General features: G+C 41.4%; 3 protein-coding genes, 1 non-coding gene and 1 pseudogene across 4 annotated transcripts; 2 read left to right on the forward strand and 3 right to left on the reverse strand.

The window, feature by feature from the left end:
- The first annotated feature begins 301 nt into the window (after positions 1 to 301).
- LOC127777550 (uncharacterized) lies at positions 302 to 1,299 on the forward strand. The gene is made up of 2 exons (XM_052304157.1): positions 302 to 436; positions 726 to 1,299. The coding sequence occupies exon 2, from the start codon at positions 766 to 768 to the stop codon at positions 1,141 to 1,143; it is 378 nt and encodes a 125-aa protein (XP_052160117.1). The 5' UTR covers positions 302 to 436; positions 726 to 765; the 3' UTR covers positions 1,144 to 1,299.
- Positions 1,300 to 3,691: 2,392 nt separating this feature from the next.
- On the reverse strand, positions 3,692 to 3,772 carry TRNAL-AAG (transfer RNA leucine (anticodon AAG)). Its single transcript has one exon. It is a non-coding gene; the product is annotated as a tRNA-Leu (tRNA).
- Positions 3,773 to 3,926: 154 nt separating this feature from the next.
- LOC127777247 (uncharacterized) lies at positions 3,927 to 11,727 on the reverse strand. The gene is made up of 14 exons (XM_052303813.1): positions 11,297 to 11,727; positions 9,341 to 10,476; positions 9,148 to 9,219; positions 8,740 to 8,811; positions 8,612 to 8,646; positions 8,450 to 8,537; positions 8,238 to 8,357; positions 7,369 to 7,560; positions 7,212 to 7,291; positions 6,676 to 6,748; positions 6,504 to 6,605; positions 4,986 to 5,097; positions 4,386 to 4,470; positions 3,927 to 4,303 (listed from the first exon to the last, which is right to left on the reverse strand). The coding sequence occupies exons 1-14, from the start codon at positions 11,649 to 11,651 to the stop codon at positions 4,132 to 4,134; spliced, it is 2,694 nt and encodes an 897-aa protein (XP_052159773.1). The 5' UTR covers positions 11,652 to 11,727; the 3' UTR covers positions 3,927 to 4,131.
- A 456-nt stretch (positions 11,728 to 12,183) lies between these two features.
- On the reverse strand, positions 12,184 to 18,214 carry LOC127776717 (110 kDa U5 small nuclear ribonucleoprotein component CLO-like). The gene is made up of 10 exons (XM_052303241.1): positions 17,331 to 18,214; positions 15,953 to 16,021; positions 14,672 to 15,865; positions 14,491 to 14,589; positions 14,227 to 14,385; positions 13,699 to 13,784; positions 13,413 to 13,611; positions 13,196 to 13,306; positions 12,905 to 13,111; positions 12,184 to 12,814 (listed from the first exon to the last, which is right to left on the reverse strand). The coding sequence occupies exons 1-10, from the start codon at positions 18,099 to 18,101 to the stop codon at positions 12,716 to 12,718; spliced, it is 2,994 nt and encodes a 997-aa protein (XP_052159201.1). The 5' UTR covers positions 18,102 to 18,214; the 3' UTR covers positions 12,184 to 12,715.
- A 2,728-nt stretch (positions 18,215 to 20,942) lies between these two features.
- LOC127776134 (uncharacterized) lies at positions 20,943 to 22,259 on the forward strand (annotated as a pseudogene).
- The last annotated feature ends 231 nt before the right edge of the window (positions 22,260 to 22,490 follow it).

Raw genomic sequence — 22,490 nt, forward strand, 5'->3', positions numbered from 1 at the left:
ACAATATATTACAGATACAGGGGACATTTTTTTCTTGGTTGAAAATTAATCTAGATTTTTATGAAAAAAACTATGTTTTTCATAACAAGTAAACAATATATTAAACAAATTTTTATGCCCCAATTATGCGGTGTACTCCCTCCAAAAATAGTCACACTCACACTTGTTCAACAGATAAACGGGCATGCATGTTGGATATATCTGATGCACAGGATAAGACCAGTTAATTAGGAGGACATGATAAAAATAGCATGTGCAGCTGTTATGTAGCCTTAAATAGAGTTAGGCTTTGATAAACCACTCTCTTTTCACCACTTTAATTTGTGACTAGTACTTCCCTATACAAAATCCGATAGAGTACTTCTAATCTTCTATTTAGGTTGAAAAATAATTACAAGGATCCGTAGGTAACTTATAGAGTTTGTTTTCAATCCAGGTAACCAATCAATCAATCTCTTGTTCTGCATTCCTTCTTTCTCTCTCTTCTATGCGGATTGGAAGCAAACTTTTTTTTGTATTCACAGAAGGAAATTTACTTATCTTGAAAGAGTTTATTCTTCTTATCTGCAGAATAGAAAGCAAAACTGTTTTTGATTCTCAGAAATATTGTCTTTTTTGCGCATGAACTTTACTGAAATGATTTTATTTGTGTTTATTTTTTCTCACCTGTTCTTTGTTTGATCAACATTTTGCGAAAATGGCGTGGCAATCGAACGATTGATTAGGTGTCAAGAGGGCATACCAAAGATCGTCGCTCCGGCGGCAATGGAGGAGCAGCTGAAGAGGCCTGTGACGATGAAGAAGATCTCGGTGCAAAAGAAGTCGCCGTCGGGGAAGTTCCTGCACATCCTCCACGCCTCGCCGACGGGGAAGCTCTCGGTGACCAACTCGCCGGAGGCGCCGGCGGTGATGATGACCACACCGACGAAGCATGCCGCCGCCGCCGCCGCCGCGCAGTCGAAGCAGCTGCTGGGGAGCCCCCGGGTGGCCTCGCCGTCGTGCCTCTGCTCGCCGACGACGCACGCCGGCTCGTTCCGGTGCAGGCTCCACCGCGGCGGCGGCGGCGCCGCCGCCGCCGCCGCCGGGCTCGCCGGATCCATCGGCTGCGGCTGCGGCGAGATGGACAAGAAGCCCGGCGTATGACAAAGTCCCGTGCAGGTGCAATGCACGTCAAAAATTGCGCCATGTTTGCTGTTCTTCTTCAGAAATGGCCGGGCCTTTTTTCTCTCCCTCCCTTGCTTTTGTGATGCAGGGAAGGGAGAAGAGAATGATGATCTTAGAAGCTCTGCACCTCCATTTTTCTTGTAAATGCTACTCCTACTATTGAGACCTTGATCATTCAAGATTTCAGTCAGTTTGGTGGTGTTGTTTTCCCTATCACATTTCTCTGGATTGTGTGTTCTCCCTTCCACTGCTCCTCAAACAACCTCTTGATCGAAAAAAAAGATCTATGGCAATATATAATGACAGGTATCAAACGGCTGGTTTCACTCTTGATCTTATTGGTAATTCCAAAACTTGCCCAAATGTTTATCAGCGAAGAAGTTTTTATTTGGTTTGCCACCTATTTTTGGGTAAAATGAGAAGTTTATACACACGATACGTTGATAAGGTATGAGTTTTTCCTTTTTAGGAATGTTTCACCCCAAGAAGGTAGGAGAATCTATAGAGTATTTAGTTTTCTAACAAAATAAGCATCAGTAAATTTGAGGTTACAGCATGAGCCAAACTGCCTATAGTTCCTTGCTTCGCTAGCTTAAATATGAATATAAAATTTTATAAAGAACACACTATAGTTAACATTCATCAGTAAGTTTTTCTTTTGTTGGTTATAGATAAGTACCGACCATCTATTTTCGAGAGGGTACAACTACCAAACTACCAACCCATTCAAATCTACAATACAATAGTAGAGCAAGCAGTGCAGCAAACATTTTTCGCCAGTTCACAGTGAAAATAAATGAAGCAAGAACAGATGAACCAAAGTCTGACTGTTTAGTAGGGCATCAGATGGAACCATGGCCATTGTAACAAAAAGCTCACTACCGCAAGTTATCATGACAAGATTGCAAGAGTGACTTTGACCGCTTTACATTACGAAGGTTAAGTTGGCTATATACACTGCTTAAATTACATCATTGTAAGGTTATAAAAGTATTTTGATTGTTAAACATAGCATTCATACACTTGCTAGTTGTCGATTTTCTACTCTTAAGATTCACAACAGTTAACCACATGAGTACATCCGGCAAAATAATATGCATCGCATTATGTAAGCGAGAGGAAGAGATACACTTACAATCAAGAAGGTGAAGATTCTGTCCTGGTTTCTGCAAATTCTGCAATCGGCTCAAGCCAAATCAAACCTCCTCTATCGACTTCTTCCGCCGCACTGCCCTCGTTGCCGGGACCGCAATACGCAGATGGTCGATTCCACCGCGCTGGCGCCGCTTGGGCGCCAATGGCGAGCGCGGGTCGTCGAGGAGCGCGGCCGCGCGTGTGTCAGGCCTTTGAATTCTGACGAAACTGAAGAAACAAGCATTTGACGACACAACGCTGATTAGAAGATGTCGCAGAAAGGAACAGCTCAGATGCGAGGATACCGGTCTGACTATGTAAATCGGACGGATGGGGTTCATTTTAGTAATTACTGTTTCTGTTCTAATGTTGTCATTAAGTCTGAAACTTAGCTCGTAACTCAGTTGCTGAGCTGTTCTGTCCAGCTGTACGCCTGTACCCAGGCGGCGAACTCCTTATAAGCCGATCTGAAATCGATGAGAAGGGGATCGAGAAATTAAAACCTGTCTTGCGGCGCCCATTTTAATTTCGTTTATTCCCTGTTAATTTTTCTTCAATTGCTGTAGGATTCCCGATAGGTAGCCACCTAGCCCAAAATTCGCTCGAAATCCTGTGGATCCCCGGTTCATTTGGCCCCGGGATCTGACAGCGTGGCATGTGGCAGCCGCGGCCAAGCTCAGTGCCGGTTGCCTGGTTCCCCATAGGCGCGATCGACGGAGGCCGAGAGATGCAGCAGCAGCAGCAGATGCGCAACCTTGTCCTTCCACAGGTAAAGCGATGAGCAATTCGTCGAGCAGGTGGCGGGCGGGAGGCGAGGGGAGGGTCAGGTGGTAGAAGATGGCGTTACCGCGGACGTGTCGCTTGGCGGCGCCGCCGAGAGAGAGAGAGAGAGAGAGAGGGGGGGGGGGACCAGGTGGATACGGCGGCCGCTCGCCGCCGCATGGTTGCGCTGCTCCGGCGAGAGAGAGCCACCGGACGGCGCCGACTCCTTTGCTGTTGCCAACTCCTTTTTCGTTTCCTGCCTCATGGATGGAATGATATAAAATATCTTCTTTTGCCTCAGAATCATAATATTCCTATCCCAAAAAAGAAAAAGAAAAAAGAATCATAATATTGGACCAAACTGTCATCAGCACGAGGAAAAGATTCAAGAGATTTTGTTTCTTACCATCTGAAGGCGCAGTTCATATTTAAGATTTGAGATGACCTTGTTAGTTTCTCTTCCTAACCGTATCTAAGATTTGAGATGTCAAGATAGCATCTGCAAATGCGTTACTACATTTAAGATTTGAGATGACAAAGCATTTTTCTTTGAGAGTGAGATTTGAGATGATCTTGTCAAATTTCTCTTCCTAACCACATTAGGACCAAGGGAAAAAAATCAACATTTATATGTTGAGAGTGGGATTTGAACCCACGCCCTTTCGGACCAGAACCTTAATCTGGCGCCTTAGACCAACTCGGCCATCTCAACTGGATGGCCAAGTGAAGCGAAGGAACATTTTAACTCGAATACTATCATATCCTCCAAAGTGAAAACTCCTCTTAAATTCTATTAACAAAAAAACGGCACATGGACATCATTACAGTTGGAGTAAGCAAACCACTGGTAAGAAGACACAACTCACTTGCAAATGGCAACAAATTAAAATGATTCCTAGAGGTATATACAACGTCTTTCAATGGATTGATTGAAAGTCCCCTAGGAAAAAACTGCCGATTTAAGGCTACTAAGCATTGCATACATACGGAAACAAGCATTACGATATTACATGGCGGTAATATTGTCCACACTATTCATCATTTGCTCTACTTTGTAGAAGGAAAACAGGCTCAGCTTGGCAATTCATGGATTAGCTGAGAGCCCATTCGGCAAAGCCTTAGGATCATCAAGCGTCCTGACTGAAGGTCCCTTAAAGAAGACATAAACTCGTCCAGGCTTGGTTGTGCTACCGTCGTCTGAGCTTCGCGCACATTTATCAGCAGCTCAGATGGATAGACGGCGCTGTTCCAAGATAAACAAAGATGCTACAATGACAAGAACATAGTAATGGAACGTAAATAAGCTTTAGTTATACTGAACTGACCGATTCAAGTCTGTCATGTCAATGGTGAAAGAAATTCTCTTCCCACTCTTGAAACTCATGAAGCATAGAGAGAGGGCAAGTTGACCTAATTGAAACAAGGCAAACACTGTAAATATTACTCAATTTCCTGCTTTAGAGTGTACCACATTTAGAGCACTTGGCATACATTCAGAAAATTATTTTTGCCTCATAGATACTTCCATTAATGAGCTTGATATAAAGATAGTGGCATTGGAGTTCCGAGTAATCTCACAATTGATAACATAAATAACCTTTTGTTTGTATGCATTTTCAGTTGATCAGCTAAAACATTCTAACAAGAAATTTTGTACTCTTTTATTTCAGGTGTACCTTCATCTATAGAACATGGAGAAAATTTTCACTGGTTATCAGTATTTTTGCCTGGCAACCCATGCCTCTCCTGCCTCCCCTCAAGGAAAATGAGAAAAAAACAGCACATGCATAGAGAAGCTGACAAGAGTGATAGTGCACGTACTTTGTATGATGATTATTTTGGACAGGAATGTAAAGTTCTAGTTAAATTTTAATGACACAAGCACATAACTTTGAAACCCAAAACAGGAGGGATAGAGATCACACATGTCTGGGACGCCATATCAAAAGCTGCAGCCGTCAGGTTCAATAACTCCAGTTTAGCCATCTTGATTTCTTTTAGCACATCAATAAGATTACCCAGGAGCAAACTTGTTTCCTGCAGAAATAGATGAACCTCATTAGCCTGCTAAAAATATATTTCTAATATGGAACCTGTAACACATGACATCATCTACAGTAAAAGCATAGTTGTTTCTATTCTCAAATAGATGCAACTTTTCGGTATATTATTATTAGGATTATTTACTGTGCAGAATGTAAGAAGTTCAGAATGTGATTTCGGTAATTATCATTTTTGTTGTATCTCCAAAGCAGGGAGATTCTCTGTGATTCTGTTGCACCATGCCATCACTTTTTCAATTTATAGTCAGATATTTACTTTCATAGTGATCTCCCATCGATTTAGGAGAGATGCAAATAAGTCTTCAGATATATAAAGAAAAATGTGCTAATCCAGTGTATGCTAGAGATATGAAAAGAACCGCTATGGAAGAGCTAGATGAGAGAGAGCATCTCAGGACTTTTGGGAGGACAGCTGCAGTTCACTCATCATCCGTGTAAGTAGACACCCTTGTACATGCACTGATGCACAGAAGCAGACACATCCACAGCCCCATGCAGATGTTACCGTTATATACCAGTGCTATTTTCACTGAAAACCTCAGGTTGTGAGCAAAAAAAGAAAAGCAGAAGAGTGGAAATTCACTAATGAGCTTTAAAGGTACCCAATGGCTCCAGAAGTACTTTTCCATGTTAAATAAGGACAATTCTTTTCAAACAAACGTCATAATCCCTCAATTCCAAAATATAGGGTGTGCATGCATGCATGCAATTAGCTAGCAACTCCCCATCCCCTAAATTCGTATTTTTTTTTAAATCCTCCACCCTCAAGACATTTAATCCCATTGGGTGCATACATTGTATTTATTGGGGTAATAAAGCAAGGAGGTGATAATAATTCTTTCTTGGTCTTTGCATTAGTGATAGTTGCACCTTACATTTTGGGATAGAGGAAGTACTAAATATAACAATTTTTAGCCTTCGGAATTTGTCCCTACAACTTCTCCACCAACATTCTCTTCCTAACCAATCCAACCCTCCACCATTCAATTTTCCCACCTACCTCCACTTCTCATTCAATCACAATATCCTTCCATTTAATTCTACCTACTTTCTTAATAACCGTGTCAAACCCTAAAAATCCTTATATTCTGAAACGTAGGTAGTATATTATATCTACAGGAAACATATACAGTATAATTCTCTTAACAGGGTGCACCAACTGCATGGTGAAACCTAATCCTTATCCCATATGCATGTTGAATAGAATGTCATGTGTATATCATGCACATGAGACAAAAGGTTATCGAGGTACTCATTTCAGACAAGTCACATGCAGTATGATATAAATATGCATTATTAACTTTACTAAGAAAAATAGTGCAGTTCAACTTGTTTCGTACCTCAGAATTTTCAAAGTAAAAGGTCAACTCTTGAACTCACCGTTGTCATCTTCTGCAATGATCTTAAGTCACTGACTCTATGGGTTCCCTCAGCTTTGAATACAAAATTGAATGCCACAGATGCATTCAAATTTGGAAATGCCTGACCAAAGGTAGAGGGTCACAGGATTTCTTAAATGCAGAATAAGAAAATGCCAGTTTCATCGTCTTACCTGGCCTATTTTGGTTCCATTCAATGAATTACTCACAAATATGCCAGACATATCACTAATGTTTAACACGATCCTGCCAAAGGAATAGTAAAACAAGACACATAACAATGAGGAAGAACTCTTGGATTGTTGACTGCGGTAATCATAGTTTGTTAAACAGGATATAATAATCTACAATGACAATTGCAAGAATATGTGGTCAGGAAAAGGGTTACACCAGCAAATAGCAACAATGTAGCTTTTTTGACATTTCAACTGTTGGAATTTTTTCGGATGGGTATAGCTAGGTTTTATGTTGTTTTTGCACAAACATTCTCTTGAAATGAAGCAAATAAAAATGTTACAACTTGCTAAGTCTATACAGTTTCACCAGAACAAGAAACCATCCATTCTATATCTATGGCCGGAAGCCTGCTGATATACTTAATGCCAGCAAGTGGTTTGGACAAGTACCGACAATTGGTGTCCCATACTAGAGTGTAATAGTCATGGTTGCTATACTGCACAAAATGAATGAGTATTCTAGAAATAATTACCTTTGGAACAACAAACTGCAATAGTTCAGAACAATATCACGCTTATTCTCCCTTTTAACAAGGTCATTCAACTTCCATAGCTGATAAAAGCAAACACAATGTCAGTCACAAAAAGGAGTGAAGTATGTAATAGTAAATTTTAGTCATCAACCAATACCCGTGCTTGCTGGTTGATGATCCGACATTGATTCCTCATCTCCAATTGCTGTTCAGCTGCCTTGATAAAATCATCGCAGCTAATATCACCTTTAGTGTTGCAAAAAAATTCAAGAGAACTCCTTGCTCTCTCCACCTTCTTTTTAATCATGTCCAGTGCATGCATCTTTTCAGTTATCAAAGCAAGTCCTTCCTACATATACAGCAGATGTATAAGCCCTTCCTTCCAAAATAAAAATAGTTCTCTACTACAGAATTAGATTGTGGTAGAACCATGGAAAAGCACTAGAATATTACAAAGAAAGAACAGGCAAACAAAACATAGAAGAATTGGCAAAAGAAGTAGCATGAACAGCAGAAGTAGGCAGTCAAGGAGGTCAGCCATTCAGAGACCAGAAGTAATAGATCAGTTCCTGAGCTTCATGACAGCAACGATGAGGAATCCCTAAATTATTGAATGTTAGATCTCCAGGATTGAACTTTTCGGATTTGCAAATATTCCCAGACCCACAGTCCCGCACTAGTAGCCAGTAACCTGTCAACTTTTTCCCCACTGATAGAATATTTTATGTAGGTTTTAAACTACAAACAGCATCTCATCTAGAACTACTGAGATCATGCAAACCATTCCAAAACAGCACAAGTCAAAATTCTATTAGCGGTTTTCCTAACATTGATCCTTCATCTGTAGATTGTCTGTACTCTGTAGTCCATAGTTGACTGGAACTTACAGGCTTGTTAACTGGAACTAACAAGGCTATTCGAAAGGAATGCCAGAAAGCATGACATGTAACACTAAAAGAGAGGCAGAATGTTCTAAACTCTGCATTTATGCGAAGTATATTAGCACAGTTGTACACACTACACTACCTGTCTGTCACTGGCAGTGATCAAAGTTGTTGAATCAAGAGGAACACCCTTCTGGTCTGAAATCTTGGATTTCAAATAGCGGCACTCTTGGATTCCATCTTTGCATACCTGTGCTCTATTCTGCACCAAAACAGAAAGAAAGAGTAAGTTAGCAGCTTACTGTACCTTAGAAGCAATCAAAGGGACTGAAAGGACGAGGAAGAAGTTCCAACCTGCAGTTTCTCCAGCTTCACATGATTTATTTGCAGCTTTGCCTTTTCATACAAAAGCTTGTCAACAAGAGATCTTGCCTCAGCTAATCTGGAAACAGATGCAGAATTATATATGTGCAGCAACAATTATGCAGTCCTACATGATGCAGCATCAAGACCTACCTCTTCTGCTTATCGTTGCCACAATCTTGAATCCTCTGAATTCAGAGAAAAAATGACAAGAAGATAAATTGAGGTAATTTTCCTAACAGAAACAGAAATCACAATACAACTAAGTGCTGAAAGCATACCACAGCAGTAGAAAGCCTCTTAAAGTTTCTAGCCCTCTGAATTCCCCCCAGCATATCTTCAATCATGTCAAGCTTCATTCAAAAAGAAACAATAAAGCACAATCCATGTAAAACAGTTCAACAGAACTTTACAGTGCTAGGTTATTAGATTGAATTGAACCAATCAGATGCAACAATGAATATTCTAAACAAGTGAACACAGAGATTCACTGAATCACAAATCTAGAGGATGTAGATTTTGACTATATGCTGGCAACTGCATCAATTCCAAATAGGCAATAGGCTCACTATGAATTGCTCAGAAGTATGCACCTTAATAAGATTCGAGGAAAGAATGAAAGATATGTTTGGGAACAAGCAAATAATGTTTGAACGAATGGTGATCAATTGAATCCTGGATTACCATACCTGTTGTGGTTTAACCTTACTTATAGATGTTGAGAAAACTTGACTTGTGGCATTAGATACCATGGATGCAACCTGTACAATGAAAAACAGTTCAGGCTTATGTAGACTACTATTTCAGAGTTCAAATACCTTGAAGAACAAAAACGTGAGTAAATTATAAGGTTTAATTACAGTTTAACCAGTCAAGCTTTACCTTGTTCCAATCAACATTTATTGACTGTTGGTTGCCATGAGTAACACTCTGGTTTTCTTCCATCATACTAGAAGACAAGGATACACAAGGAAGCTGTTTTAGTGATGTTGCTGGACTTCTTGGTGGCTTTGATATTTTCTGAGGGCGCTTTTGTGCAGCATGACCATTTTCACTACTACTCCTCTTTCTTCCACCCCTGTCTAAATCCGAATCCTGAATAGAATTGCATTCATGGCTAGGTTGGTCATCTGTCATAAGGGCATTGCATGGCATCTCCTGAATCTTAGTTGCAGGTGATTCATAAAGACCGAATTTCAGGCGATCTGCCAGTGCTACAATCCTCTTGCTATGTTTAACAAACTCACTCCCCAAAGAGGAAGCATCCTGGCTTACCACATTACTAGCGGAAAGAGTAATAGGACTGAACAGTTGTCGCCTTTTAGAGCGTAGGGAGGATATAGACCCTTGTGGAATTTGGAAGGTCTGAACTACAGCTTTAGGAGTATTCGGAATGTCTTCTGATGTGACCTGAGATTTCTCATTAACATCAACTGTCATTGCATTATCCTCTTGAATTGGATCAGTGCTAGTAGGTACTGAATTCCTAATGGGAACATGTTCCTCACGAGAACCAATAGTGTCCAGCTCACTAGAAGAGATACCATTGACAATGGATGATTTCTCTTCCCTATTTTTTTTCTTGCAGGCAGCCAAAGCTGAACTGTGATCAGGAGTTACAGTACCAGTGCCATTTTTAGGAGATATTAGTTCATGGACATCTTCGACTTGCTGCAATAGGTTGCTCAGAGTTGGAGAAAGCTTTGCATAATCATAACGCTCAGGGTTATCTGCGAGCAGACTCATGTCAGTCAATGCATCATGGCTATTACACGATTTTACACCATATCCAGACCCAGTCTGTTCCTTTAATGGCCCTGTAGATGCTGAATTTGGTGTCCTTAGACTTCCAACTGAATTGACTGAAAAGTCATCTGGAGGAGCAATGTTACGGTAATGCATTGAGAATGTCTCTGAATCTAAAGTTATATCGTGGTTTCCATCCTCAGACATTCCAGAATCTGATGGTCTTCCAGATTGTATAAAGCTTCTCGACACAGGACCAAAAAAATCCTCATCTATCACAAGGGATGTGCAAGATGCAAGTAAGAAGACAGTATGTTTCCACAAAAATAATACCACATTAGCTAAGAAACGACTAACACGACCGATGTGCTGTTGCACTAGAGGCATGAATAGTTTGTCAAAGTTGCAAAATACTACACAATACCATAGTACATAGAGACTGTGTAGCGAGGAAAATTAACTACCAATCACTCAAATGTGGCAAGTATATGTGACTTTTAAAGAAATTAATGAGCAGGAACTGTTACATCAGCTTCCTTAATAAATTGAACAATCACATCAAGTTCAGATGTCCATCTCCATCTGTGCTAAGAAGTAAGGGCATCCAATCTGTCTGCCGTGCCAAACTAGTAAGGGAACAAGACATGCAAAAATAATTTGATACTAAATTGCTCGATTCTTAACCCAAAAGCATAAATCACGTCCTTAACACAACTGTAGCATAGTTTCCACAGGCAATGATAGCCTATAATAAATGATAAATGGACTAGAGAAGATGAAGTGAGAAGTAAAATTGAAACCCAAACCTGAAAGCAACTAAAACCAAAATTACCACATAAGGATATACAGGTGGACAACCATTTGAAATAAACATTTGGGGTTGAGCAGTTAGAGAAAATTAAGTAACCTATGATTAAGCCAAAATTAACATGATAAAATGTAAAAAACCAGAACTACAAATAACCCCAAACAAATACACAATTCAGCGGCACGTGTAAGAAGCCAAAAAAAACACGAGGATTATCATCAAATTAATGCTTCTTCCCACACACATTTTTGCTTAGAGGGCATTAATAAGGAGGAGCGTCCCACCATCGTTGGAGACGAGGGATCCGGCGGCGCTGCCAGGGGAGGACGAGTCGACATCGCCGTTGTTGAGGAAGCGGAACGGCGGGCGCAGGAACTCCTCCTCCTCCTCCCCCTCCGTCTCCTCGCCTTCCTCCGCCGCGGGCTTCCCGGGGGAGAGGGAGGGGGTCGGGGACGGGGACGGGTAGCCGACGGCGATGGCGCGCTCCTCCGGGGGGGTCTCGAAGTCCTCGTCGCGGTCGAACACGTGCACCGCGGTGATCTCCGCGAAGCTGACGCGGCGGGAGCGCCTCCTCGCGATCGTCTCGTCCTCCGTCGCCGGCGACGGGAGGGCGGCGGGCACGACGCCGGCGACGTCCATGGAGGCGGTGGGGTTTAGGGTTCGAAATTGGGGGCGGGGCGATGCGCCGATGCGGGGATTTGGAGGGAATTTTTCCAAATTTTTTTGGTCGTCTTTATCCTTCTTGTTTTTTTTTTCCCTCAGGAGACCTCCTTTCCTCCTAAGTTTTATTGGGCCAAATTACTCACAAGCAGTAGGCATGTGGGCCTGAAGGGTCAGCCCAATTCTAGTGGACCATTAGTGCTATTTTTCTTTTTTTGATGAAACGAAATTCCTGTGGTAAATAAATCCCTCCGGATCTAAATGTTTCTTAGACCTAATATTTCCAGCTCTACAAATTTGTGAATCTGATCTTCAATTTGATTGATAATAGTTAGATAAAAAATTATTTTCTTGTATGAAATTTAAATTTTTAAACCACTATAATTTAACATCACCGTCGATCTGAGATTTAGAATGTGCCAAACAGAACCTAATCAAGTGTTTTCTGCCATTCAACAAGGGAGTTAAAACCATCTGACGTCAAACATACATTCTACTTCAGACAGAATGGTACGTCTCCAATCGTCCGAATAGATAGGTGAAAAAAAATCCAGAACATGGGAATAAAGAGTAAACGGGTACTGCAAGACATGTGTTGTATCCTTCAAAAACTCAAAGGGTGTAGAATGCTACTTGTAGTACATTAGATGGAACAATGGACAAGGACAAAAGGATCACATCAGTCATTACACCATCCATGCTGCAATCCAGATTAGATGATATCATCGCCCCTCAAAACTTATCTCCAGTTCCGAATGGCTAACTAAAACTGATAAGGTTAGATGATGAAAATGTTACAGGAAGAGTACATACATAAAGATGAAATAGATGGGACTCCCGTCTACCAAAACCATCAATCACAAAAACACCCGACCATCAAAATGCGGCAGATAAAGCGCAGCAGCAATGGGCATGCGAACAGGTGAGCACTTGGCTGATTCCAAAGGTTGATTCCAGTTCCCAGTGTAAAAGAAGACATAAGCCATCGCATCTTCTAAAGATCATCAATATGAAGAAACCAATCCCCACTTTACGATTTCGAACTACATCATTTGAAGATGGAGATCAGCAGCCTGCTGCGCCAGCTCGTTCATCATGGCCTCATCAAAGAACTTGTTGATGCTCACATCCTCACTCATGCCCTGAAAATTGTGATTGTGCACTGTTTAAAAATGCTCTCATGTCTCCTAATTTATGCTTCTTCGTTAACTAGTATAGACCGTATTGCTTACCTTCCTTCGCCTAGTCTTCACCATAAACTCACGAGCAAGATGCTGTATTGGTGCTGGTTCCAGAGGCCGGAGGACAATATTCTTGTCTAAAGGATCACCAGGAACAATAGCCCAGTGATCGAACACTGATAGGCAAAAGGCCTGTCCCTGTGTATGGTACCTCAGGTCGGTCTCAAATCCAAATGACTCTATAACAGGTAAAAATGCCTGACAAAGGTAGAGAGTACTATCAGTAAGGTTCACACGGGTGACCACATAAGTTACAATGCTGAATTCAGATAAATGTCTTACCTTAACAACATAGATTGGAGTTCCTGGTTTGGGTACATCCGCTGTTACATGCCCTCGACGACGGGATAGCACCGTATATATGGCAGAGACACAGTCAATTGGTGTTTGGATCTACAAATATAAGATAGATCAGATCAACAAATTAGAACATATACATAAACAGATAAAAGGATTACCGAACAGGATGAAAATGTCTACTAGAAGCATGGGAACTAACCTCAATATAATATACAGGCTCCATAAGGCGTGGATTAGCCATTAGGAACGCTGAGTAAACCACACGACGAGCTGTTGGAATTATCTGACCACCACCACGGTGCAACGGTTCAGGAGCTATGTTTGCATTTAAGATCTTGAATTTCACATTTCTAATTGGTTCATCACACAGCGGACCTTCTCTAGCACCCCATTGAAACCTGTGACAATAGAGTAAACATAATGATTAAAAAAATCATGGCATTCCAAAAATATGGAGTAAACATAACATTGTGCATTATGCATACCCTTGAACAATTGAATCTTTGACTGCATTGAGCAAGTTTTTGTCCACCTCGACTGAAAGGGTGTCATCTAAGAGAATGTTAGGACCCTGTATGTGAAGTAACATGCATTCAGTACACAATGATGGAAATATGGTGTTGGTAAAATTGATAATTTAGTACTACCTCCGTTTCAGGTTACAAGACTTTCTAGCATTGCCTACATTCATATAGATGTTAATGAATCTAGGCACACATATGTCTAGATTCATTAACATATATATGAATTTGGGCAATGCTAGAAAGTCTTGTAATATAAAACGGAGGAAGTAGTAAACTCAGGCACAAACAGCAAGTCAAAAATCAAGTGCACAACAATTTGCAGAGTTTACATGAAAATCAACAGGGTAACAAGGTTCATGCAACTTTAAAAGAAATAAGTTCACAGGAGGTAATACCCGATTTTGTATGGGGTTTCTAGTTAAGTAAAGTTCAGAGTTAAAAGAACACCTCATGCAACGCCAAGTCAATAAGCAGTCTGTAACATCTTACCTGCTTTTCAGGCCCAAAAGCCCATATTGACCTTGCTGCTAGCACATCCCACTGGTAGCGTTGACGAAAGAAGTCAGTGATTTCCTTTTGCCTTGAGTCCAGGCTAACAAGGCCGTTCTCAATATCTTCAGCCAAGCCCTTTTCCAATGGTTCAGCAACCTGCATTTGAGTTACCGAATTAGACAGACACAGATCACCATTTGCCATGACGAAAGAACTGGAACAGCCAGAATCAAACCAGAAAACACACCAAGAGTAACTAACCATGGTAATTTTGTTCCTCTTGTTGGGTGTTTCAGCAAAGCATTTCATCGAAGAAGTATCAACAACTGTTTCACAAAATGTCACGACTGGATCTGCAACCTGTGCACACACAATGTATCAGAAGTAAGTAAATCTTCTCTGCCAAAAGAAGAGGGAAGAATAAAGTAAAACATAAATATACCTTCACTTCTACCTCAGAGTAAAGCTCTCTGAGGTCCTTCATTATAGAATCTAGATAAAGCTCACCAGTCCCAAGGATAGTGTGTTCTCCAGACTCTTCCACCTTAGTAACAGCAAGAGGATAACTCTTACTGATTTTACGAAGACCTTCCACCATCTTAGGGAGCTCACTTGGGTTTAGAGGCTCAGCTGCTATTTTCACGACAGGTAGAGTATTGAAACGTAGAGGTCTAAATATGTAGACATCTTCATCCATCTTCATAGGACATATAGTTGCAGTTTTCATAATTGATGCATCTACACCTTCAATAAGAACCCAAGAACCAGCAGGGGCTTTACTAATTGGAACACGGTACCGTGCCTGATACACCCACAACTTAGTAACCTCTTTCACAGTCATATCTTCTTCATCATCAGGAGAATAGCCTTCTCCAAGAACACGCACAGTTTGCCCAGTCTGTATTGTGCCACTATAAACTCGTCCAAAGGCATCAAAGACACTACAGTCAGACTTAGGATACAACTTTGTAACATTAACCATAAGGGGCGCATGTGGATCACATTTTTTCATAGCATCCACAATAGTGGAATCTTGTGGACCAGTGTATATGTGTTCTATCTTCCTTGGAGCAGCATCCTTGACAGAGGGTATGTGTTTCACTAGCATGTCAGTAAAGCCAGTAGAAGTCCCAAAAATTGAGCGACAAGCTAATCTCAGCAAAGGCCTAACATTAAGCTTATAAGCTGCATTGCTCAGCGTCACACCCAGCTCAGAAAGAGTTGCTTCAACCTTACCCTTTGACTCCCCAACAACCTGACTATATATTTTGTACAAAGGTTCAAGGACAAACTCAACAAATGATCTATTAGCTCCTTCCTTTGGAGGCTTCTTTTTGAAGGTTCTAGTGTCAGGGTGATAATATAGGTCTCCCCATAGACGCGATGCAAATTTCTCATGATCAAATTGAATCCCATGGATCTTTAAATAAAGATGAGCAAAAGATTGCAAGGTAAAAGACCAGCCTGCAGAACCACTTGCAAAACAAACATTTCCAGCAGCAGGATCAACCAGTTGAGTGCCACCTACTGTGGTAGAACAAGACGAGATGAGATCATTGATCGCCTCCAGTGTATGCCGTAGCTTGAAATATGCATCATTAGGTGGCAGCTTTAGCTCTGTAATCAATCTATCAACCTGCAATAACACAAAGTACGAGCAAACTTCAATTTCGAGGTGCTAGTGGAACAAGTTGCAAAAAGAGAATGAAAATGTTATGGCTACCTTGTTAATCACGACAACAATGGGGAGTCTTTCTTGTGTTGCGTGACGAATCGCCCTCTCTGTATTTACCTATTCATCAATGAATGTAAATAAATAAATAAATAAATAATATATACTGCATTCCCCCAACAAAAAAAAAAAAGTAAAGGCACTGTATACATACAAGCAACAGTATACAACACACTTATCTATACTCAGAAGATAGTGCCAGTGGTGGTCATGGATCTGATGGATGGCCATCCACCACTACAGCCGCATCGCACTGCATTTTTTTATGGATTTTGTTCCCTGATTATCCTTATATTACACGATAAACCTTCCACAAGTTATTCTCTTATTATTTGGCCTTCAAATGTCACGATTTACATGGAAAGGTCCAAGATAAACGAGTTGTCATGTATTTACTTAGTGCATCAGTTATTTCACAATTAGCATGTGCAAACACCGAATGTTCTTGGTAACAAGTATTCGATGCTAAATCACATCAATTTGTTTTGAACAAAATTAGGACCTACATGATTCATTTTTATCTGTAGCAAACACACAGGCACTTAGCTAGTCTGTAACATTCTCTCACAGCTGTGCACATATCCCCCATATTTACATATTGTGCACAAGCAACTGGTACCTTTGCAAATATGTCTAAACTGCAGTGGACCATATAGAATCAGATGTTCATGTTATCTAAGTTCTTCAACCGATGAGTATTGAGCCAAGCTGCTTCTACCGTTATTTGCTAACAGTTGGACACTGTCAACTAGCATTTTCATGTTCTAGTCCATGTTATTGCTTAAGAATGGAATATCTTTAATTAAGATAATCTCACCATCAACTAGTCACAGTGACAAGCACAAACTAACAGAATAATAGAGGATGGCAGTATCGCACAACTTAAATGCAAAATCTGTTGATGGTTCAGCCAATTTCTTCTCTGTTATAACTTATATAGAAGCCTAGTCTAACTTTTAAACCATTCGATACCATGGACAAAGCCACAGCACTCCATAAGCTGGTCATTTCAAAGAACAACAAGACATCTCCTATTTGTACCATTTATGTTGTCTTGGTTGGATGTATATGGTGCTATTGCAAAACTAAATACATGCTACATTCCCTTCTAATGAAAATCAATAAAACTGTCACTGCGGAATTGAGAATGCCAAAAAAATGGTGAAGGTACATTCATAGCAAATTTCCTATAAAACTAATTAGGTTGTCCAAACTATGTTATATAAAAATTAAACAGACCAAATGCACAACAAAGTATTCGCATTCTGACTTTACTTTAAAGTTTAAACATAAACATAACTAGTAATTCCAGCTTAATTTGTCATTATAGCAAGCAGTTAAGTTTAGTGCAATAGGATAAGTCAAATACCATAACACCCTCGGCAGCATCGACAACAAGCACAGCCCCATCAGCGATCCGCAACGCGGCAGTCATCTCATCGGAAAAATTGACATGCCCAGGTGTGTCCATGATATTGCACAGGTATGACTTGCCATTCCCTCCCTCAAGCACAAGGGACATGGGCACGGCCTTGATGGACACCCGCCGCTCCTGCTCATCCACCCGGGTGTCGGTGAACCTCACATGGCGCTCGCCCTCGGAGTCGAAGGTGTCCACCTCGTGGGTCTGCTCCACGAGCATGTCCATGAACACCGTCTTCCCGTGCTGCAGGTGGCCCACGAGCGCGACGTTGCGCACCAGCGCCGGGTTGGCGGCGAGGCCGAGGAGGAAGTCGGTGGTGGCGTAGGTGGAGGTGGCCTCCGCGCGGGTGCCGACCTCGAACCTCACGACGCGTGGGGGCGCGACGATGGGCTGCTCTAGCGGCTGCTCATCCTCGTCCATGACGAGCGCCTCCACGCCGGGCCCGTACACCTCCTCGGCGGTGGGGTAGTACTTCTTGTCCTCGGCGAGGACGACGGCGCTCTGGGACGGGTCGGCGTCGTCGTCGTCGTCGCCGCCGTCGACGTCCATGAGAGCGGCGGGGCGGGAGGGGGAGCCCGACGGGGAGCGCGCGGAGGGGGAAGGGGAGCGGGACGGGGAGGGGGACGGGGAGGCGTCCGCGTCGGAGTCATCGGCGTCGGAGTCGGCGAGCTCCGGGCCGATGTAGTTGCCGAACTCGTCGTAGAGGCTGTCGTCCATGGCGGCGGCCGGCGAGATCGGAGAGGGAGGGGCCTTGCCGGCTAGGGTTTTGGGCGCCGGCGCGGGGAGGGGGGAGGTTTGGGATTTGGGTGGAAAGGGGAAGATGCGGCACTCGGGTGGTTCCTGTGGTAAAAAAAGAAAAAAAAAGGAAAAAGAAAGAAGATCGTGTGGCACTATTTTGGAAGGCAAAATTTGTACAGTACACTCAAAATTTGTATAGTTTTTATATGAGACAAAAAAAATGTATATCTTCTCATCGACGCCATAAAAATATACTCGTTAGATGGTGGATACTGGTCACATTGTTTTATTATTTCCGTTGGAAACGGAGAGAGAAACTTTCATAAAAGACAATTTTGTCCTCGGACCATTTGTATAATCCGACCAGGTCTGGTTGCAGCCAGATCCAATCCAGTCTCACTCGCTCCCCTTATCTGCCGTACTCGAACCATAGTTCTTGGTGGAGGGCGGCACGGTTGTTGCGACGGTGGCGAGGTGCGGTGATGGTGGCGGCAGATTCAAGCAGCGGCGGAGACGGTGGATCGGAGCAGCGGAGAGGCTAGGGCAGCTTCGAGAGAGGGGCGGATTCGAGCAGCAGTGAGGCTATGACTGATTCAAGCAGCGGCGAAGAAGCGGGATGGATGGATTGGTGTATGCCGCCTTTAGAAGCAAAATGGCGCAGGGGTATTTTGGTACTTTCAACACTGTTTTTTCTCTCCGTTTCCACCGGAAATAATAAAATAATGCAGCCGGTGTCCACTAGCTAATTACCACATTTATATGATGTTGATGAGAAGATACATGTTCTTTGAGTGTCTCACAACAAAGGCCGCAAACTTTGATTGTCTTTTAGCAAATTTTGTCATTTTGGAATTAGGAATATGCTCCCTCCATCTACCTATGTGGGATGGAGTTTGGAGCTATTCAATTTGCTACAATTTTCAACCAACTTTGGTATTATCAGTTTTTCATAAGGTAAAAATCTAAATACATCCTTACCATGTCAAAAATTGATGATTTTCTGAACTTCTTCACATTACACTACACAAGAACATTTGGCATGGTAGCAAGACAAACAATACCCACGTACTTCTATCCTACTAAATTTTAGTATTACTAAACTTTGTAAAAATTTGATGTTGCCAAAATTTGGTAGGTTGATTACCCTATATTCCATACAATTTTTAGAAATACTATTATTTTAACAGCATTAAAAAATGGATAAATCTTTGTTAGAATGTCAAAGGTTATGCAGCAGGATATTTCTCAAGGTTCAAGAAACTATTTGTCCCTTTAGTAGTACACTAAAATTAATTTTGCCATGCATAGGATCAACAAGATTAATTTTGGCGAATAATTATAATGTAGATGTTAGGCTTATTAATATGAATTATCACAACAAGAGTTTACATTCTATACTCACCAAATTGTTTTTACATCCACAATATTACTAGGGCTTAGTTTGATTGTTTTGAGTATATGATAGGTCATATGAGTTCATTGATTACATTTGAGGGTCAGCACTACACATGAATGAATTAGGTATTAAAAAAGTTAAAGGGTTGTTTATAAGGTATTTTTAAAAATATATATTAACAAGTTATTTCAAAGAATATGCATTGTTTTGAAGTTTATGTAGCTTTGCTATGATAATCTGTATAATCTTTAGCAAGAAAAAAGGAACAAGGCTAGTAGTCAAAGCTATACTATCTGGTTGATTTTGAAAAACTCGAAACGATACTACTTAAAAAAGAATGCAATTCAAGGATGGATGTAGTATATTTCTATTTGACAAATACTGTGGTAATTTCATTTAAGGGCCTAAGGTATCTTTATTTATGAAAACAGATGATTAGATCTAGCTATAACTATTATGTGATCTACCAATCATGCGATTGTGCTTTGAATAAGTTTGAATGGTCGTGGGGTCTTATCAATTTGAGCTGCAAGATGCACTTTGATAGTGCAGTGTCGAGGAATATGTGGTTTCAAGTGTTCAATCTCCGCTCATAATTAATTTGTAAACAATGTTTGGAGGGACGGCTCTCCCTCCAAATATCCTTTTTCCCCTTTAGGTAAAACACTTGTTGCCTCATGAAGCATCAAAGACTACTCCGTATGTCACAAAATAAATCGATTTGTAGAGTTTGAATTTTGTTCTAAAATAAACTAACTTCTACCTTCTTATCTATCATTGGTGAGAATTATTTTAGTACCCATCATCTACCCATTCAACGATAGAACTTTTCATTTATTCAGGGTGTTTTGATTTTTTTTAATCCCTCGTTAAGTCTTTCTGGGATGCTATAATTTGAGCTTTTCTAGGAAAGAGGGAATACATTATAATTAATACATCTATCCTATAATTCACCAACTCGTTTTACTCATCTTTTACTCTTACACTCTTACATTCATCATTCAACGGTTCAGATCATCTGCGTAAAATCCGAACGGTTCAGATCGATCCCACCTCCACCTCCCTCAATCAGCGCACAACCCGCACGGCCCCCCCCTCCCTATCGCTCTCCCACCACACCTGCACCTCCGCCCTCCGCCGGAATTCCGCTCCTGCACCTCCGCCATCAGTGCTCCGCTCCGTATCAGCCGCCGCGCCGTCCTCTGCATCGCATGTCTGCCACCGATCCCCGCCGCTGGCTCGCCCTCCACAATCCTCCCGCCTCCCCGCTGCACGAGGTCCTCCCGTCGCCAGGTCGTCGCCGCCGTTCTGCTCCACCGATCCCCGCCGCACGAGGTGCTCCCGTGGCTAGGTAGCCACCGCGCCGTCCTCTGCATCGCCTGTCTCCACCAATCCCCTCTGCATCGCAGGGGTGAGCTGCAGCTATGGAGTTCCTCGCCGGTGGGGGAGCAGCAGGTGAATCCCGTGAGAGGTGAGTAGTTGAACAAAACTCATCATGCAGTTCATCAGCAGGTGACCAGTCCGGAACTTGGCATCGTGGAGGTTCATCCGGATTCATCATGCATTCTGAAACAAAACCCATCATCCAGCACTTGCCGCTTTTCCTTAGAGTACAATGAACGCGGGGTGCTCGGCGAAATGTCCCGTCCGGCTCCTCACCTGCAATGCATGTGTTCTGGAGAGTGTTTATGGATTCTGGATCTTAGACCCCCTCAACGACTTGGATCATCAGTAAAGCTTCATCTTGAAGGTGCACATCTACCATTGTTTCGTCAAAATACTATGCATGATCTTTAGGTGATAAAATATTGATTGAATTGTCTACTGCTATCGCTCAGAATCCATACTCCATCAATCTTACATATACACATATTTGTTGCGTCAAACACAAGCTTGCTTTCCATACATCCCTGAACAATTCAGCCTCACAACTGCTCTTGACATATCTCATTCAGAATTTTTTTTCTCAAATTAGTTGGACTAATAGAAAAATATTGCTTTTCAAGATTTAAAAATAACCAACTGACTGGGAAGTTGATGTCATATGTTGGAAGCAATCTGCTAAAATGTTAAAGAAGTGCATCTAACTTTTGTACCCAGTGAATTGCAAATCTCTATCTTGTTTTTTTATTTACAGTTTCTTTGGTTTTAAAGTAAAATAGGTTGACATGGGAACTTTACTAGCAGAGGAATGGGCTTATATTCTTGGAAAAAATACATTTCTCCATGCAGAATGTGATCACAATAATGATACTTGCTGCCATGATTTCTATCACTCATGCACGCATTGCCCTTGATGATTGTATGCAGTTGGGATATATTGGTTAGTTCACCCTCTATCTCTCTCTCAAACCATTATTTATCTTCATTCACTATTCACTTACAATTTCCCTCGTATTAGTGATATGTATTAGTGAGTTTATGAAAAAAAGATCAAATATTTAAAAACAGAGTTAGCTCCTTTGGAACGAAGACAAAATGCTACTTTTATAACTTGACTTCTCAACACCACTCTTATCTGCACACAATTTTTTTAATGACCAGTTTGAACTTTCATCTCTTTACAGTCATCAAGCAAGAAAATCCTTGGCGATTCTGGTTTATATGACTTCCTGGAAGCAGTAGGAACAACAAGAGTTACTGAACCATAAATTGAACTTGCCTTCTTCATGCATCAGATGAACCATAAAGGGAACAACACTACTACCCTCTCCAAAATTGAGCTGCTCAGGACTTCGTAGAAATTTACAGCTTCAAGAAATGTGATTTATCCATTCTCTTTTACTGTTTATTCTAAAATGCAAAAAAAAAAGAAATTTTGTTGTAGCTTAGATTAAGGCAGCCTCAGCTTTGTGGTTTGCCAAGCCATGTACTGATATATGAATGTGATACTTTAATTAATGTTGAAACGCATGATTATGTATTTGAACTTAATTGACTGAATGTGTCCTGGAATCGGTTTAGAACTTAAT

The sequence above is a fragment of the Oryza glaberrima genome, chromosome 6 (assembly GCF_000147395.1).
Source record: "Oryza glaberrima chromosome 6, OglaRS2, whole genome shotgun sequence".
Classification (NCBI taxonomy): domain Eukaryota; kingdom Viridiplantae; phylum Streptophyta; class Magnoliopsida; order Poales; family Poaceae; genus Oryza; species Oryza glaberrima.